This window comes from Penicillium angulare (genome assembly GCF_028827245.1).
Source record: "Penicillium angulare strain IBT 27051 chromosome Unknown utg000012l_segment0_segment0, whole genome shotgun sequence".
Taxonomy (NCBI): domain Eukaryota; kingdom Fungi; phylum Ascomycota; class Eurotiomycetes; order Eurotiales; family Aspergillaceae; genus Penicillium; species Penicillium angulare.
The window spans coordinates 683171-702626 of record NW_026623171.1 but is presented as its reverse complement, the minus strand read 5'-3'; the positions used below and the strand labels follow the sequence as shown (position 1 = coordinate 702626).

The 19456-nt window shown below is 47.7% G+C and overlaps 6 protein-coding genes across 6 annotated transcripts; 3 read left to right on the top strand and 3 right to left on the bottom strand.

Annotated features, from left to right (window-relative positions):
• Positions 1 to 1332: 1332 nt before the first annotated feature.
• Positions 1333 to 2355, bottom strand: N7478_012900 (uncharacterized protein; the record flags this gene model as incomplete). Its single annotated transcript, XM_056929110.1, has 1 exon — positions 1333 to 2355. The coding sequence occupies one exon, from the start codon at positions 2353 to 2355 to the stop codon at positions 1333 to 1335; it is 1023 nt and encodes a 340-aa protein (XP_056772472.1).
• A 1600-nt stretch (positions 2356 to 3955) lies between these two features.
• N7478_012899 (uncharacterized protein) lies at positions 3956 to 4279 on the bottom strand (the record flags this gene model as incomplete). The annotated part of the gene is made up of 1 exon (XM_056929109.1): positions 3956 to 4279. One exon carries the CDS (start codon positions 4277 to 4279, stop codon positions 3956 to 3958), a length of 324 nt encoding a protein of 107 aa, XP_056772471.1.
• A 1248-nt stretch (positions 4280 to 5527) lies between these two features.
• Positions 5528 to 5840, top strand: N7478_012898 (uncharacterized protein; the record flags this gene model as incomplete). Its single annotated transcript, XM_056929108.1, has 2 exons — positions 5528 to 5629; positions 5676 to 5840. The coding sequence occupies 2 exons, from the start codon at positions 5528 to 5530 to the stop codon at positions 5838 to 5840; spliced, it is 267 nt and encodes an 88-aa protein (XP_056772470.1).
• Positions 5841 to 6297: 457 nt separating this feature from the next.
• On the bottom strand, positions 6298 to 7124 carry N7478_012897 (uncharacterized protein; the record flags this gene model as incomplete). Its single annotated transcript, XM_056929107.1, has 2 exons — positions 6298 to 6985; positions 7054 to 7124. The coding sequence occupies 2 exons, from the start codon at positions 7122 to 7124 to the stop codon at positions 6298 to 6300; spliced, it is 759 nt and encodes a 252-aa protein (XP_056772469.1).
• Positions 7125 to 7655: 531 nt separating this feature from the next.
• N7478_012896 (ubiquitin-binding serine/threonine protein kinase VPS15) lies at positions 7656 to 12611 on the top strand (the record flags this gene model as incomplete). Its single annotated transcript, XM_056929106.1, has 3 exons — positions 7656 to 7869; positions 7925 to 8045; positions 8096 to 12611. 3 exons carry the CDS (start codon positions 7656 to 7658, stop codon positions 12609 to 12611), a joined length of 4851 nt encoding a protein of 1616 aa, XP_056772468.1.
• Positions 12612 to 15715: 3104 nt separating this feature from the next.
• On the top strand, positions 15716 to 18571 carry N7478_012895 (DENN (AEX-3) domain protein; the record flags this gene model as incomplete). Its single annotated transcript, XM_056929105.1, has 2 exons — positions 15716 to 16096; positions 16175 to 18571. 2 exons carry the CDS (start codon positions 15716 to 15718, stop codon positions 18569 to 18571), a joined length of 2778 nt encoding a protein of 925 aa, XP_056772467.1.
• Positions 18572 to 19456: the final 885 nt, after the last annotated feature.

Sequence of the window (19456 nt, the reverse complement as noted above, 5' to 3'; positions counted from 1 at the left end):
GCACTGTGGGTATTTTTGCTCCATATTGTAAATAGTACAATGTTCGTTCAATAGATTCGCGCCGAACTCCACTGATGAACAAAATTTGGACCGTATTTGCCGGACTATGGCCGAATCGTCCTCGAGCAAAGGTTTTTACACACAGTAGGATTTGAGAACCCGGAAAAAATGACTTAGCAACTTTTCTTTAATTTTGACGATACGCCTAATTTAATTCAAATTGCATAGGTCGACCTCATGAATCATCTTAGTGGGGGAAAGCTACTACTCCGTAATAGTCACTAGACGAAGGAGCTTGGGACAAGCGCTCGTTCTTAAAAAGGAAAAAGGAGGAATAGGAAAGGAGGAAGAAGATACTTACTTTCCAGGATTATCGCTCGATAAATTCACCTTGCTTTTTCAATTTAGAAAATCTTGATTTTTTGCCTAGTTGATCACGCCGGTCCGTCTCAGGATCCATCACTGCATATTAGCGTGTGATTCGGCTTTAATGGATCCATTTTTTGTGGAATGCAACAGTGGTCGAGGTCCTTTCGCTAATTAGGCTTGGGCTTCCACGTTTGATTTCTTAACATGGTATTCATCGCGAATTCTTTCCTGTCGATTCGGAACGTGTGCCTTCTACATGGTCTTCCCGATTAACTCCATTCAAGAAGCTAAGCTGAAAATCAAAATATTTGAGTGATCATTGATATTGACAAAACATACCATTCTTAAGGTTTATATTCTCACATATCACAGTACAAAAACAATTCTCCGAATAATCAAATGCAGCGCCAGAAACAGTGAAAGATAAAAAAAGGAAAGATCCGGGCCCAGCCCGATCGCTATGCTAAAATCTATCTTGATTGAGTAATCCTTTCAACAGCATTGTAAGTCTAGGTAGGCTATACCATGACTCGATGCGCATCTGATAACCGCATATATACTGCATAAATAGCGCTGTCTAGCAAGCACTGGCATAGGAATACTATGCGGTCAAATATAATTTCACAGCCCAAAACCAGGCTAACACAAGCCTGATCTGTTTAGGGATATCAAGGCGGCTCAAAGTAGAAATTCCAAGAATCCTACTGCGATGTAGTAGGAACCACCCAAGGTTTTTCTACCGCTCTATAAGGATATTGTTGATATCCAGAATAATTAGCGAGATAGTTGTTACATTCGCTGTAATGCCTAATCTCATCAAATACTAGTTAGCGATCGTATTGCGTGTTATCCGGTGATTGTTTGTGCTGACTTATTCAATACGTCTAGTCGCAAGAAACGGCGATCACACCAGTCACAGCCGTATTTGCGAATGCCGCGGTGGATCTGAATCATTATCAGCAACTACCGCGGAATAAGGCCAGCAACTTCGCTCACAGTATCCGTATGTCTCTTGAGGTCGGCATTTCGACCGAAAGTCTTGTGACATTCGTCACATGGGAAAGATCGTTTATTATTAGGATCATGTTTCTTCTCGTGCTCGGCGCAGTTGGATCGTCTAGTAAAAGTATTGCCACAAATGCGGCATGCATACCCTTTACTAGAGCGTAACTTTCGGCTGGGAGATGAAGAACCGGGTCGTCGAGAGACATCTTGGCCTTTTTCCATATTGTTATTTTCGGACTTGAGACCCTCATGCTGGGATAATGTTAAGGAAGGGTCCAAAAGTTTCCTGGAAGACATCGCTCCATTGCTCGGTGCCATGGCAGTTGAGGAAGGAAAAGAGTTTCCCAGCATAGGAAGGCCACATGAAAGTGTTGTAGCTGAAGAATCCATCGAATCACATGTCTCCGTGGTGTATTGATGGCTCCAGTAACGCCCGGCTGGGCCACCTGCTGGGATTTGACCCATGTTCGACGGAGTTGCGGGTCCTGGGCAAGTTGCAGGCGTCCAGTATTCCGATACCTGCCCAGAAAAAGCCGGTTGAAGTGGTGCGTTCTCGATAGAAGAGCCGTAGCTCGGGGGTGTGCCCAGACTTTGTGGTTCACAATATCTAAGTGCTGGTGGGGTGACTCCAGGTAGCCCGTTGTAGATTCCATAGCAAGATGGTTCCGGGAAGGCGCTCTGTTTCACAGGGAGCCCATAGATACTAGTGTGCTCGTGTGTAGAGTGACTCGACATTGGGGACGCCATTGACAACGGTGATTGACTAGGGAATCCCCTCATATTATCAAACGACGGATCTAATTCGCATCTTGAAATGCCCAGGCCGATCGTAGTGGGAATATTTCTTCCATGGGGTGATGTAACAGAAGTCGGCGAGGGGTATGCTGATGATGGGTCGAGGGACTTAGCATCTTCTGGTAATGAGGGAACCATCGAAGAGCTTGAAGAACAGCGAAGAGCTGAACCTGAAACGTGACTCATTATGCTAATGTTGATTGATTCAATGGGTATGCAAAATACGACAATGTAGTGAAATAGTAGCCGACCTTTTGAGCATCAAAGCAGTCAAAGCAAAACTGTATACAGAAAATGCAAGTAAGGTAGCGACAGTGCCAAATATAAATAAGGTGATTTTCAGCAGCTCCGCCGCTGGTCACAGATGATTGCATACATGGGACTGTGGCTGAGATGGCGAGGTGAAAAAACCAAAAAAAGCACAACACTATTGGAGCAAAAAATGCGCTGCATGGAGACCGACTTTAGGTGAAGAATCATTGACCTTACACCCCCATGGACAAGGCAGATTTCGAGAAGAAGGGGTCTGTAAATGCGGTGGACAAAACAAGTGGGGAGGGAAATTAACGGCTGGGGGTGTGAGAACTTGTCCAGAACAAGATCGATAGCAGCCCAAGTCTGCAGGCCTGCAACGTTTAGCGCCGGAGGAAACCGACCAAATATGCCCGATGGATCCTGCGCTGAATCATACCATTTGTTCGTTATGGACTTATTATTTATTTATTTATTATTTATTTTTAGTCTTAGTACGGCTTAATTTTCTAAATTTGATAGGGCAGATGGGCGGAATACTCTAAATACGCATGAACCAGGAGGCTAGAAGGCACTGCCATACTCTGTAAAGATCGAAAGACGATGTACTAAGATGACAGGACAAAACCCCCGACGGTTTGTGAATAAACGTATCAACGGCGGCTGCAACCTATGGTCTTGGGAAAGGCTAACCATCCCTTCGATCACCGCTGGTCTGGTCTGCCCAACAGTGTCGCGTCCCATGCAGCAGGTTGGTCAGTGACAGCCAAACAGAAGCAGTGCCAGAGCCCGGGAGTTTGGCTCTTGGCTTAGCGACTGCATTGGTGTGATGCATGCCGGTCAGTAGTGTACACAGCCGCCTTCCTAGAAGAGTAAAGGAAGGTTGTATTGGAGGTGAAAACTTGACGGTAAAACCGGCGATCATTACACGATTATTTCAAGTATATAGGGACTAGAACTTGGCCGTCGTGACTGAAACGACATGCGGGCCTGCCCTTCCGTTCCGTTTGATCCATCTGTATGCCATTCGTGCATGCTCCACTGACCCCGCAACCTCGGAAGATGTCTGGCTTATTCAAGTTATGATCATGCTTGATCCAAACTTTCCAAGGTTACGAAGACGACACTTTGGGACAAACAATATAAAGTCGAGAAAGGGAGAGGTTGTTCAGCTGAACCAAAAAGCTCTGGGGCCCTGGCACGTCGTGGTTGCTTGTTTTGGACAGTCCAACCCTTTTCGACATGAAATGTTCAGCTAGTGGCGGTATGTATGTAGGTAGCTCCATAAAATCCACATTTTACGCCCAAAATAGGTCGAGTTCGTTCGAACGAGGGGCGTGCGTGGTACTAAGCGCCAGGGCAGTGGCCACTTTGCCGCTAATGAATTGTCTCTTCCCCTCCATCATTGTGGAGCAAAATAGATGGGTCCAAAAGACAAAAGGTACAGGGATCATGACAAGGAAGTAGACACCCCGAAAGTTTTAATTCATAAATTATTAAATCAATAAATACATGATTAATATATAGTGTATTTTCAATTATCTCGTTGCGTTGAGAGCGTTATGGCCGCGTGCTCCACCTGTGCTCGGAGGCGTTCCACAGCGTCGATCATGTCCACGAGCTGTGCCTGTCCAGGCCGCACTAGGTTTGTCTCACGTGCATCACGAATATCCACATTAGTTTGCTCCTGGTCAGGGCTTGGGCGAGTTGTTTCAACTACAGAAGGATGCAGTGGGTCGTGGCATCGGGAAAGACTCGGCTCGCTAGCAGAACCATGCCATTGCCCCGTCCCCTGCGGAGAAGAACGAGTGCGGGACTTATGCAATTTTCGATGGCTTGATTCATAGATCCAGATCATCGTCACGAATGGAAGGTGCGTTGCCCGGAGCAAGACGATGCGTACACGACGAACTGTCCCCGCAGACAGAAATAATCGCATGGGCCGGATGCACAGAAGAGGAATAAGATTCTGTCTTTGTGTAAGTCTCAAATGGTTCTCAAATACGGACAGCAGGGGAGGGGATAAAATATAATAAAATATCATGTGGGGTGATAAACGAACCAGTGGTGGCATGAAGTATGTTAAGCGTCTGGAATTACTGCTTTCCAATACATAGATAGATAGCCTAAAATTCGGTATTAGCAAATCACCGGAAGCGTATAGACAGCGCCTGAATTTTGAAATAACTCACTGTAAGAGATACTCTTCACGGGCATGGGACATGACCTGGAACCGGTGGGATTTCGTTAGCCATGATATTCAACTGGACCAAGAGTAACGGCAATTAGACCCACTCCTTCCAGACTCATACTCATCAAACTGATCAGGGATGAGAGGAGCAAAATATTGGTCAATGAAACATAAATCAACCTGCAGGAATTATCAGTCAATCACATCAAGGGAAAAAAGGTGCATGCGCCGATGCGTGGAAGTTATTGCGGGGCCATGTGGTCCTGCGATAAGGCCTCGCAATAATACTCCAGCAACAAAAAGACGCAACGGCCGTGCCCGAGCGTCATTGTCATGCCAAAACGTGATTCAATTTGTATGCGGAATTTGTTCCTTTCTTTGAGGGGGTGATGTGGCGTAATGCAATCCATAGGGGGTCTCACATTAAGCCATAGCCGAAGATCGGGGAGATCTAAATTTTAGCGCGTCAGTAAACTAAACACCATAGCCAACCATTTTGCCAAGCCGCAAGGATTATGGTTTTCGAGCTGGAGAACAGCCGCTTGGTGCAGGAGACTAACATCTGACGCGGTGTCCTATCATCCAATCAATTCCGCCACCGTCAGTCAAATCCTGAATATTGCATAGATCGTGAAACCACCCACCAAGCCCAATGTACCCGATCTGCCTCGCCACACGTTAGTCACTGGAATCGACCGTGAACAAAGCTTCTTCACCGACTTACCCAAAGAATATCTTCACTAACAAGAATGACATTTCCTTGAGGGAAAAGCGGTCTCGAGCCAGGAGCGAAAAGGTCGTGAGGAAGGCTGTTGCCGCCGTACACCGTTAGTCACCAAATTATCTGCAGAAGCTGAGCCCTAGAGGTCCCCATACCTGTGTACAAGACTAATACTACCGGTAAAAACCTCAAAAATGCTTTCGTCTAAAGGAAATTCAGCCTCGGGCGCTCCCATCCAGATTCAACCTGAAACCGCACCATCTCTTTCAGGACAGGAATCTATTGATGACGCCATCGTTAGCCGACAGGTCTTTTTTTGCAAGGCGGTTTTCTACCTACTAGGCTGCCGAAGTACGCATTCAAGCTCACGAGCGAGCAGATCCTGCGCAGGTCATTGAGTCAGAGCTGATGAGCCATTGGGGTCACGGAGACTCTGGAAAATCCTACCTTGGGACCAGAAAAAGAGCCGCCAGCGAGAGAATGTCGAATGACAAGTTGAGAATATAATCACTGTGCTTGATTAACCCTGTGATTCCTGCGGCAGGTAGGTCAGCTCAGCCCAGAATCATCAAAGTCTGACAACAGAGAACACTGTAAGGCATATTTTGAGTGTGGGTCTTACTCGACACGATGAAAGCAAATCCAACCCCGATTATCCCGAGGTTCCATAAGCTCCAAAAGTCTGTTTGATAGAAAAGTACACCGGCATCAATTAGTCCACTCAACTCATCATAGGCAAATGCGACAATCCAAACATCCATCAGAACTTCAAATACCCCAACCCCATCGGTTGCTCTCTCCATGAGTACTAAATAGTATAGGAACATAAATGAGAGGAAAAATCCCGCTTCAAACATCTTTCGATATACAGGTACTCGGAGGCGTGAATAGGGATCTGCTGTTCTGGTTGAGGGCCATGTTAACTCTGAAAACATTGATTTATACATTTGAATGAAGCTGGTTCTCACTTTCTGTTGAAAATATGTGGTTTCTTCGTGGAATGAACGGTAAGTGAGTCCCAAAAAACAATTTCTCCATTCCATATATCATTCACGACGCGTTGAACAACACGTTGGCTGAGGAAGCTCTTAGCTTGAGCAACAGCAGCGACCTCCAAGGCGTTTAGGCCAAAAAACTGAAAGTATCGTGAAAAATCGGGCGTCTCATTGGCTGAATCATGCTGCTTGGGGTTATCTTGATCATTTTGGATGCTCCCGCTTCTTTGACCAAGACCGAGGAGATTAAGGGGACTTGACGAGCGAGGTAAAAGGGGCGTTGCCTCTGTTGCTTCCGTTTCTTCTGCAAATGTAAACCCAGCATCTCCTCTTTCTATCTCAAAAAGGTTCGTGGAGTTGCGACGAGGAATTGGAAGTTCTTCTAGCAGAAATTCAATGGTTTCACTCTGATTCAAGTGACACAAAAATTGCCATGCGACGAACTCGCAGGCTGTGCCTCTGCTTTCATTCAACCCCCAGTCATCATCAGCGGCGCCCGTAAATTCCCATTTGAGAATCATGAGGGCCACTATAATGAATGGATTATGACTATCTTCAGCCAAGACATGTACTAATTGACGGAGACGATGCCCTCGAGGTTCATGCTGCATATCTTCAAAAGAGACTGGCATATCGCCTACTGCCATGCTGATGAATCTATATTTGACTATCAGAATCCTCTCGGGGGCAAGACATATATGTAAGTTTTTGAATTTTGAGGTTACCGGGAGAGTTTTGGGATCACAGAGAACAGGGTCTCATCCGTATTGATAACGGGAATCTCCATGTGGTCCATGGCGTCTATATTCGAGTTGGATGTGCCGAGATCGTGATAATAAAGCCAGGCGCTGTGTTTTATCAGGCGTTGATCCAACGAATGCAATGTACTTGACCCAGATGTGAACCAAATCCAGACTTGTGGATCTTGTTCACGAATCACCAATCCTTTTCCAATTCTAAATAGTTAGCTATCCGCCCTTGGATACTGGCTTATGTTGTGTCCTGGATTGTGGGCTGTTCTTATACAAAGCATCGTCGGGACTCAATGAAAAGCAGTGAGATGACAAACCAAGGTCCAGGAACCATCTTTTCCATTCAAAGCATCCGGCAGATTGAGTGGTTTTGATCTTTAAATGCAATGTAGTTTAACAGGTTTCAGCTCTAAATTCCAGGTGCGTGTGTTGGCCCTCACACCGCCTTCCTATCACGTGGCTCGCGGGCAAGTGACCTCACGCCCGCTTATCGCGACTTATCCTATCTCTCCCCGTTCCATTCTACAACTTCAAGTGGACAACAATAAAGAGAGAGATGATACCCATACCACACCATGGGACAAGGCTACTCCCTCACAACCCTATCTGCAGGGTCCGCAGGGATAGATGTACCAGAGCTCTCGGATCTGGTATATGAGAAGTCTATGGGTGGGGGTAGATTTATGAAGAGCATCCGTGCAAGGCAACAAAATGGCCTCGTTTTTGTCAAGGTAATCATGAAGCCTTATCCGACTATGGAGCTTGAGCCATATATCAAGGCAATTATTCGTATGCCTCACTTCTCACCCATTTGTTACATACAGACTGATTTTGACTGGGGCAGGGGAACGCAAGCTCTTATCTGATGTACCCAACGCATTGAGCTACGAGAGGGTACTGGAGACAAGCACCAGTGGATATCTTGTACGCCAGTACATTCACAGCTCTTTGTATGACAGAATGAGGTGTGTTCATTCTATTCTTATGCGAAGTGCCAAAGCTAATTGTTTTAAAGTACCCGCCCATTTCTAGAAGATATCGAAAAGAAATGGATCACTTTCCAGCTCCTGGGAGCTCTGCGAGACTGCCATTCACTCGATATCTTTCATGGCGATATCAAGACAGAGAACATTCTAGTCACTTCTTGGAACTGGCTCTATCTGTCTGACTTTTCTTCCTCGTTCAAGCCCACATTCCTGCCCGAGGATAACCCAGCAAACTTCTCGTTCTACTTCGATACATCAGGTAGAAGGACTTGCTACTTGGCCCCGGAGCGGTTTCTAGTTGCAGGTGAAGAGCGCGGCAACCGTCACGTCAACTGGGCAATGGATATTTTCAGTGCCGGCTGTGTCATTGCTGAGCTCTTTCTCGAGTCCCCAATCTTCACTCTTAGCCAAATGTATAAGTATCGAAAGGGTGAATACAGCCCAGAACACGGCCAAATATCCAAGATTGAAGACCCAGAAATTCGAGACCTGATCCTGCATATGATTCAACTGGAACCGGAATCCCGTTATTCTGCGGAGGAGTATCTCAACTTCTGGAAAAACAAAGCCTTTCCTGAATATTTCTACAGCTTTCTTCATCAATACATGTCTCTTATGACAGATCCGTCCTCGGGGAAAACAAAGGTGGATGCAGAATCAGCCAACGGAGGCGAACCTGATGATAGGATAGAGCGAGTCTGTCTAGATTTTGATAAGATCTCTTATTTTCTTGGCATTTCATCCCCAGAACCTCAGAATGTGTCTAAATCCAGTCAATTGCCGTTGGCAGGGGCGCTCCTTCCCGTGAAGGTCGATTTGCCTGAGGGTGCGAACAATCAACCTTCTGGGACACAATCGGATGAGGGTGTCTTGATCTTTCTGACTCTTGTTGTCTCCAATATTCGCACTACATCTAAAGCTTCGGCTCGAATCAAAGCCTGTGACATTCTTCTGGCCTTTGCAGAAAGACTGTCGGATGAAGCTAAGCTGGATCGTGTCTTGCCTTACATTATGATTCTTTTGACCGACCGAATAGATGCAGTGAAAGTTGCGGCAATCCGTACTTTGGCGCAATTATTGGAGATGGTTCAGGTGGTATCTCCCGTAAATGCCTATCTTTTCCCTGAATACATCTTTCCACGGCTTCAGCATTTCATCATATCGTCAAAGAGCAATCCAAGTAGTATGGTCCGTGCTGCTTATGCTTCATGCATTGCCTCTCTGGCGCAATCATCCTTGAGGCTCTTGGACATGATCCAGGCTCTACGTTCAGATTCTCGATTAACATCGATGGTTCCTGTGGGCTTTGAGCCACGATGGACTGAAGATGCCACATATCACAACCTCTACGACGTGGCTAGAATCGATCTTATAGACTACTTTGAAGTTCACACAAAGGCGCTCCTCACCGACGCGGATCCCTCCGTTCGCCGAGCCTTCTTGGGGTCCGTGTCTCGACTCTGTGTGTTCTTCGGCAATTTGAAAGCAAATGAGGTCATTCTCAGTCATCTCAATACCTACCTGAACGATCGAGATTGGATCCTTAAATGTGCCTTCTTTGAGACACTCGTTGGCGTCGCCATATACGTGGGAAGCACTAGCTTGGAGCAGTATATCTTACCTTTGATGATTCAATCTATGACGGAGGCAGAAGAATTTGTGGTGGAGAAGGTCATTCGGTGCCTGGCATCTATGGCTGATCTCGGGTTATTTCAGCGATCTACAACATGGGAGCTCCTTCATATTACAGTTGGATTCTTAGCTCACCCTAATATCTGGATTCGGGAGGCAGAAGTGAATCTGGTGGTCAAGTCAGCCAAATTTTTGTCTGTGGCTGACGTTCACTCTATTCTAAGCCCGCTTGTTCGACCCTTTCTTAAAGTTAAGGTTGTTAATTTTTCTGAGGTCGAAATACTTGATGCACTCAAGCGCCCCATGCCAAGAAATGTATATGATATGGCCTTCCTTTGGTCCTCGAAATCCGACAGAGGAATCTTTTGGAAGTCAGCCAGTCGAGAAGGAGCCTTCAGTCTTTCTGAACCAGGCTCACAGGGTTTTAGGACCGGCCGTTCAATATCAATGGGCACACAATTGAAGAACGAAGAAGATGAACAATGGCTCGCTAAGCTGCGGAACCTTGGGATGGGTGCGGATGATGAGTTCAAGTTACATGCACTTAAGGATTATATATGGAAGGTATCACTGAGGCAAGTAAGGGATGTCGACACAGAACCAACACTGCCGTTGCACGAAATCATTAAATTGAGCCGTCATGGTCTTACACCTCAAACGGTATTCTTCGATAGGAATTTGGACGAAAGGCCACAGAGCACACCACGGGATCGAAATGAAAGTCCTCCACCGGAGGCATCAAGACCACGAACCATCACTGATGCACTATTGGACGCCTCCACGACCATCGAGCAGTCACCAAATACTCCCCATACCCACCAAAGACTTCTTAGGCCAAGAAGCCAGCTTCAAAGGGGAACAGAGCTTGAACATCCGAGTCACCCCGGAGAGGTCGGACTCGACTCTTCTGTTTCTTCCTCTTCGCCCATTACCTCATCGCCTGCTGCAGGTCCTGGCTCTCGACCATTGTCTCCGCCTGGCTCAGAGACCCAGCGCTCTGATCGACTAAGTGCTGGGAAAGATACCCCATCTACAATGCCCACTCAGACTGACAACTTGTCGCCAAAAGACAACTCTGGCGGAGTTCAGAGAAAGCTAAGTGCAATCAACCTTCTTGGTCGCAACGATACCACCAAGACATATGCGGAAACAAGCACAAGCTCGGCAAATGCATTTGGAAAGGTAGACGCTCCAGTTCAAAGAGCGAGAACTCCTCAACCACCAGGACTCTCTCGAACACATGACCGCAAGTCAGCACACTCTACTACGCGGCAATACCATGTCAACCACTCGTATAAAGGCGACGATCCTGTCGTTCTACGACTGCTAGACAATGTTTTCTCTGAGAACTATCCTACAGATCTTTTTGATCTAGGTCCATACGTCAAAGAGCTAGATCCACGACAGCCAATTCGCAAAGCCAGCGGAATGCACGACTCCACTAAGATATGGAGGCCCGAAGGGAATCTGGTAGCAACCTTTGGCGAGCACAGTGGTCCAGTTAATCGTATTGCAGTGCCTCCCGATCACTCTTTCTTCATAACTGCATCTGATGACGGCACGGTCAAAATTTGGGATACGAGTCGTCTAGAACGAAATTTGACTCCTCGGTCCCGCCAAACATACCGCCATTCTATGGGGGCACGAGTAAAGGCATTGACATTTGTTGAAGACACCTATACCTTCGTCAGTGGTGCAACAGATGGTAGCATACATGCTGTCCGAATTGATTACCAAAAGGTGAGCGAACATGCTCGATACGGTAAACTGCAACTCGTTCGTGAGTACCAAATACCGCTCACTGAGGACGGAACTCCTGAATACGCTGTCTGGATGGAACACTTCCGAGATGAAGGTCAATCAACCCTTCTTGTTGCCACCAACGCCTGCCGGATTCTCGCACTGAACATGAAGACCATGCTACCTATTTTCACGTTGGAGAATCCTGTTCATCATGGAACCCCCACCACTTTCTGCTGTGATCGACGACACACTTGGCTCCTCGTGGGTACAACACACGGTGTACTAGACCTCTGGGATCTCCGATTCCGAGTACGGCTCAAGGCCTGGGGGTTGCCAGGCTGGGGATCAATCCAACGAATTCAATTACACCCCACCAAGCCACGTGGTAGATGGGTTTGTGTGTCTAGCAGTGGGAGCCGTGGCAATGAAATTACGGTTTGGGATATTGAGAAATTCCGTTGTCGGGAGGTCTATCAAGCTACTCCTTTGAACGCCTACGAGGACTCACCAAATGGCACACATCGTGTCTCTCGCGTTGCCAACGGTCGTCCACAAGTCAGCACGACTAGAGACTTCGATGCATGGCCTGTAGACGAAGACCGCCCGGAAGGAATGCTCAGTCGCTTTGCTACAGTCAACCCGGAGGCAGATAAGCCACGAATAACAACCGAAAAGGACTCATCCTCACCACCAAGTGCACCCTCTGGTGATCGACTTGGGACCTGGGCCTTTACAGTGGGGTTGAATCCTCCCGATGACGACAAAGCTTCCAGCACCCGGTGCGGATTCATCGTGTCTGCCGGATGTGACCGCAAAATTCGGTTCTGGGATCTTGCTCGCCCAGAATCATCAACTATCGTCAGCGGCTTAGACATATCTCCAGATGGCACCCCCGCTGGTAAACCGCGCTATGATTTGTCTCAACCTGGGCCTAATCTGTTGGTTACTACGGAGCACCTACCCAGTGCTTCTGGTAGCGGTAACGCTGCCTCCGGTGGGTCTCGAAAAGGGGCAAATTCACGACCCCCCCGTGGCACGGTCATTAGTCTTCAGCAGCAGATGCTTCTCAAAAGTCATCTGGATATTATTCAGGATGTCGCCGTGTTACGGCAGCCGTACGGCATGATCGTCAGTGTTGACCGGGCGGGAATGATCTATGTCTTCCGATAATACTTCATCTGCACACATCGCCTAGGTTTCTCTTGTTTTTCTTTAATGCTGATTGAGAGTGCATTGCACGGTGACAATATATACCCAGTAACTCGATACCAATACTACTTCCTCCAGAGCTTCGAGCATAGTATACAGATACTGTAAATTAGCCAAGGTCCACGGTGGCCATATCATGATATAATTTTACATGACATAAATCAGCGAGCATATAGAGGGATTTACATTCAAGTTCAGAGGTATTCATGCAAATTTATCATACTGTGCGCCGTATACCAACCTTGGAGGTACTACATAGTATGTAAGACGTAGTAGACGAGGCAGATGAACAAGTTGGGGTTGAGCGCTGTGAACTTGAAGTTGTTCTATACTACTACTGGTACGTGGGAAGTCTCCCGGAGCCGTCGCCAACTTGAATACATACTACTAGTAATGGCCATGTGGCGAATTGAATGGCATTATCTTATCACTTAATTGTCGAATACCTTCCAGTTGTATCAGTACATTTCCATCTATCTGGAAGTTTCTACAAAGCACAGGGCTGTACGTGTAAGTACTGATCGAGGCTTTTGCACTGGCTCCGCGGATACCTGTCAGCAGAGTCAAAGATACTTCAATGACTACCGGTAATCCGCCACTCCCGAGGTAGCGGTTACGTAGTATGCAGGTACAGCAGTCTTGGGAATTGTGGGATACTGGGGAGCTGGGATGTGGGTCATAGTCCACCCGGACGAAACACCGGTGGTTGATCGGCAGAAGCTATCACCACAATCCGTTAGATTAAGCGTCAGGAAGTGAGGATGGGAAAAAAAAAAAAAAAAACTTTCCCCCATTTTGCCCGTTTACGATTTAGCTAGTCCGTACTCCGTACAGAGCTCTGCACGCGTTATTTTGAAGCGGGGGTTGAGATGAATCTAATTTCCTTCCCCTGCATGTGCATGGGGCTTCCTCCGTACGGCTTGCATCTGTTGGTCCATGTGAGACTAGAGCGCTATCTTAGAAAATTTTAGGGGAAAAAACCTCTGTAAGTGGTTGTACCTATCCGGCACAATGGTCGAGATCCATGATCTTGGCTAGTCAGCTCCTCTTTTCGCGCGTTCTTGATGGACCTCGGGTGGACATATCGCCATTGGCTGGTACGATTGTTCCCGTGTTTCCAAGGTTTAAAGACAAATGACAGACGCCATTTAACGAGAAAGGTTGGTATGTACGGAGTAACTAACACGGATTGAGAGGGTTGGCCCGTTATGGATTTTTCTTAGTCGGCTCGATACGGAGTAGGGATGTAGATTGCGACAAGATAATGACCGATAGAGAGTTCATTGGAAGCGACGAAGAGGAAAAAGAGGGGAATTGGAGAGCGAGCAAGTCATCCTATGCGGAAGATTTCCGTCTAGACTTTTTGCCTCTCTGGACTGGTTTCTTTTCCAAAGGGTTCAGAGCCGTATGATATGAGACTGCACGCGAAACGACCCTGCAGGTCATCAAGGGATAAAGAGGCCGTGGGATTTGTGTTTTTCTGATGTCGTACATGTGCATGTACTCCAGACCTGGAATGTTGCGGAGTGTGCACCTTTTTTTGAATTTTACTTTATTTTTTTTTGGGCCGCATATTTCAGGGGCTTCTATACACGGGCCACCACCGCGCGATCGAAGCCGGTCGAACATAATTCCACTCACTGGGGCCAGGGGCTAGGGGAATGCACCACTCAGATAGCTGCACGCCCGCAAGACGGATACGCGGACCACGACCACTTGCAAGGCCACGCTGCTGGGAAGCTTGCCGCCCCAGGAACCATGGATTGCAGTGCTTTGTGTCTGAATGTTTCGCTTCCAAATTATGGAATTTGTCGATCATGAGATCTCAGGCCCCGATCGCGAGTTTGGCACTAAACGGGGGGTGGAGTTGTTTCCTTTCCTTTCCTTCTGCTTGACTTTTAATTTAATTTATTTATGAATTTTCATTTTCATACGCAGTATAATAGGAGGGAGGTTCTGTGTGCTCCATTTTCTTAGGTTATGAGCAGTTCTCCGTAAAGATCATTGTGAGAGTGGTCCAGACACTTTGTTTTCCTCCTCGCGACTCGCAGGCGAGACACTAAAGTTGCATCGTGGTCGCATGAAACAAAACGGTTGTGACTTGTTCAAACCCTTGATGATCAGTGGAAATTATGAGGTACCTCTTTGGACGAAACCATGACCTGTCGAACTTGCTTGAGTCTGCTTCCTGCTCCGAATTCTATTCTTTGAAAGGGGGAAATGGCCGTTTGAAAAGTGCAGATGCAAGATGTATCCAGCCTCAAACCGGGCATGGATCACATAATTGGGACTGCACGGAGTAATCCGTACTTGTAAATCGTTGGTGAAGTACTGAATAATATCAATACTAAGTAATCGTGCGGATATTCAACTTCACGTTGAAGTTATAGAATGGAACTAAGGAATTTCATCTTCTATAAAAACAGTGCGCAGGCATAGTGATAACAGTTCCTACATCTGTATTCAGTACATTCAAGATCAAAAGATACTGTCAATGCCTCCTGCCGAACAGGATTTCCGTCAAATTTCTTCCATTCTCCGCTTTTGCATTGATTTTAATTAACCCGGACCAAGTGGATCCCTTCTGGTGCTTGCGAGTGGTTCCCGGTGGGCATGGGTCAACTGGTTCGTAAACTGGCTCCGAACGTTCCCCCCTTTGGCTTTAGCTTCTTCTCCTATTCTATGCTGACCCCCTAAACCCTTCCCTCTCGGCATCTTCGGTCCTTCGACTCTCTTCGGTGTGAGTAGAACATTCTTCGCTTTGTATTCTGTACTTCAGGGCTCTGTGCTTCGTACACCTATACACATGGCTCGGGGTGCCTCTCACCGACTTTAATCCCAATCCCCCACATTCTTTGTGATCTATCGATTCTTTTCGATATCCTATCGACTTCCCAAGTCATTAGTCTCTCATTGTCTTTGCCCCCCAATTTCCTTTTGCACTTCGGCACTTGCGTGCAAAGGCGTGCATTGTCCATTGAAGAACGGGAATACACTCTCCTCCTCAAAAGAGGACTATTTATATACACGCCAAAAGCCATATCGATATCGCCACAAATTTCGCCATGGGACCATCTCTGAGAGATCACTCGTCCTTCGTTCGCCCGTCCACTCGGGACAGGCCCGCGACTCGCGGCGAGGGGGAAAATTCGCTGGTCGTCCCCAGTCGCACTTCATCACTACACTCTCGAATCACTCAACCTATTCCTTCGACTCTTAACATCAAACCCGCCCAGAGAACCCCAAAGACTCTAACTCATGCCTATATGGTATGTGGTGTGGGCAGAGAGCCCTCTCAATGGGTTAAAGCGCCTGCTCCAGAACAAGGCAAAATTGGCCACATGAAAGGGGCTGTCGGTCAATTCTGGCTTCCCGAGATTCTGGGCAGTAGTCCCCGTTTAGAGCAAGATAATGAGATTGCTCGAGCTTTACATGCTGCCATGAGGGTACGTTATATCCTAAGAAATAACTAATATTCAACTAGAAGGAACCAACAAGTGCTGATATGTTTGTGTTCTATATAGGCATGTTTCCCCCATGATGTCGAAATCTGCACAGGTAAAAGCCAGCCTCACTGTGCCCATCATGCATTCGTCTTGCAGCAAGACTCTTCCCACACTCTCTACGGTATCGCGCTGCGCGTCTGGTCCCGTGCTGATGAGAAGCGTGCCGAGACCATCCGTGAGCTTCGCAAGAAGACCGAGCCTGACTTTTACGACAACCCCGATGAGACTTACTGGATCCCCTATTGCTTGAGTTTTCTTTCCCGATACCCATTGTACGACCTTTTGGGTGACTACCTCCGAGGTATGTGGATCCATTGGAACAAAGCTACCAACCTGTTTCACGCCGAGGAGGTTTCGCGTATTTTGAGCTTCCCAGCTCCTCGCCTGAACGACTTGGTTCGCATCGACATGAAGGACTACGCTCTGTGCTACCAGTTCCCATCATCCCCAACCGGATTCCAGAACTTCGCCATGTGGCCCCTGTTCAACTGTCTTTCAATCCCCAACATTGTCGGTGTGATTGAGGCAGCCGTGTCGCCAACTCGACGCATCATATTCGTCAGTCATTACCCGGCTATGTTGACAGTGGCTGCAGAGACCATTCGTTACTGTGTCCGCGTCTACGAATGGAGCGGTCTCTACGTTCCTGTGGTGCACGCTCGTCATGTCAAGGAGCTCGTCCAGGAGCCTGGCCCTTACATTCTGGGTATCACGGCCGAGTGCCGCACTCTCTTCAATGCTCCCTCCGATGCCCTCGTGGTGGATCTGGATCGCAACTTTGTTTTGACCTCCAGCCCACCCAATGTCTTGAATCAGGGCCAGCGCACTAAGTTTATTAACCGATTGACCCAGTCTCTCAATGGTGATGTTTCACCCTCTGGTGTCCCAGCTCACCTTCGATCTGCCTACGCAGGTGGCAAATTGATCCCTGCCGGCCAGATTATTGTCATGCGCGGTGAGGTCGAGAGTGTCCAGGACCCTAACTGGTGGAACCAGGACTCTGTGATGAGTGTGATGGATCACGTTTGTGAGAAGCTCGGCCGCAACACTGGCATGAAGGCTATCTTCGGTGGCTCTGTCAAGAAGCCCCTCATGACTAAGGTTTCAATGCGTCATCTTAACGAGATTGTTCGTGAGCGTAACCAGTACTCTCGTGATGCCATGGAAGCCTGGCAAGACTTCATCAACCTCAAGGGACGTATGGATACCGAGCTTAGCAAGGTTACCAAACGCAACAACTTCCTTGTCGAGGAGCTTGAGACCTGGAAGCAGCAGTTCCTCAAGTTCCAGGCCTTTGCGGAGCAACTTACCAAGGAAACTTCTGAACTCAAGGTCAAGATTGAAACCCACAAGCGTGAGAACCGTCGTCTTACTGGTCTCATTGATCAACAGAAGGATGATGTTGCTCGTCTTACATTGCGTTTGTCTGGAACTGAGAAGCAGCGCGATGATGCTCTTGAGGCTCTGGTCCTCCAACAAGAGATTGCCGAGGAGCTGGAGCGTGAACGCAAGCGCAACCAGAAGGAGATTTCTGCCCTACAGCACACTAACTCCACCCTTGGCCGCGAGCGCGACGACGCTCAACGCGTTGTTTTGCACTTGCGCAGCCTGATCAATGGCAAGAGCCACCACATGGAACACATCGTTCGCTCCATTGGCAGCGCTTCTGAAATTACTGAGATGGTCGAGCAGGGTTACGAAGACGCACCCGAAGAGTCTGCTGAGAGCGAGAATGAGAAGAGCACAGATGGAGCTATCAAGAAGAAGGCTTCGAGTAAGGAAATCATGGGTCAAAAGCCATCGGTAAATCATATGAGCCCCGAACTCGAGCAGCACCTGCTGAACCTTGGCAAGAATCACAAGTCCCTTGCTCGTCTGAGTGTCACAGATGTTGCAGACCGATACCTTCGCGACAAAACAGACGCCATCGCCGACATTATCCGTAGCATCAGTGACCAGTGTGCCGCCGCCGTCGAAGGCCTTCACCTCGCCCAGGATGCCGAAGATGAGGAGGCCGAGTCCTCTAACAAGCTTGCTCGCCCTTCTGATGAGCAGCGTCTCGGTTCCGAATACGACAGCCAGGAAGGACGCACCACCCGTGCCACCAGTGAAATCAGCGATGTCGACAACAACTCATTGCACCCGGACAACCGCCACTCAAGCATCCCTCCTACCCCTGACCTGGTACACAACCGATCAAGCACTTCGATGTCTATGGTCAGCAGCTCAACTTTCCCTGAGCGGTCCAGCCAGCAATACGGCCCTGGTGATATCCCAACTCGGATTGTGGAAGATGATGATGAGCACAACCACGAGGCTGAGGGTCTAGATGACCAGCAGACTGAGACTGGTACTCTGTCAAAGCAGGCCAGTGAAGACATCATGCGACCCCAGACTGCTCGTGTGATCTCGTAGACTTCTCCATCAACCCTAGGATGATGCAACGCTTCACTGAGACGACCTTGCTTCTTTACTTATATTCCCTACCTTTTCGCGTGCCTTCTACTGCACTATGGCGTGGTCTTCAACTTTTTCTTTCTTATATCTCTCCTTTTCGTTCTACTGCCTCGTGCTGTGACCGTACACGCACACAAGTTTTGGCTGTCTGGCGTAGTCTTTTTTTTCACTTGGTTTCTTCGCTTCTTGGTGTCGATTATCTTGATACTCTTTATATCCATTATATCCATCCGCACATTGACAACCTCTCCGCCATTTCGTGTCTATCGATTTGAAACCCTTGACGGTTATCGTTTTCCATTTCTGCTCTTGGTGTCCCTTTTCCATTACCCCTGGGGATTCTGTTACTACCTCAACATAGAGTCGTGTCCTTCTGAGATGGACCAACTTCGAATTTTCTTTTTGTTTTTACGCTTCATCCCGCCATCTCGCGCTCAACTACTGGTGATAGACTCGACGCGCGGGAGAAGGCTCCACTCTGCAGCTTGTTCACCTGCACAGAGAAACCCCCTTGCAGATTGTGCGATGTTTTTTTTTCTTGATCTTTGTCTCAATCCCACCATGCATTCCTTTTTTCCTTTTGTCTGCAGTCGTCGAACTGGACTTATTCGATTGCTATACGGGATCTTTCCATCCCTGTTGTATTTAAAAATGGATCTTATAATTGGTTATACTCATTTCTACAAAACTGATAGTAGTTGATTTTCTCTTTTCATGTCGCGATGTTACACTATGCCTGCAAGGGGATATGCGAATGAATGTGACAGATCCGACGATTAGCGTAGAGCGACCCAGAATCCTACGTGGTATCCAATATTCAGGTGACACGACCTGCACGGCGTG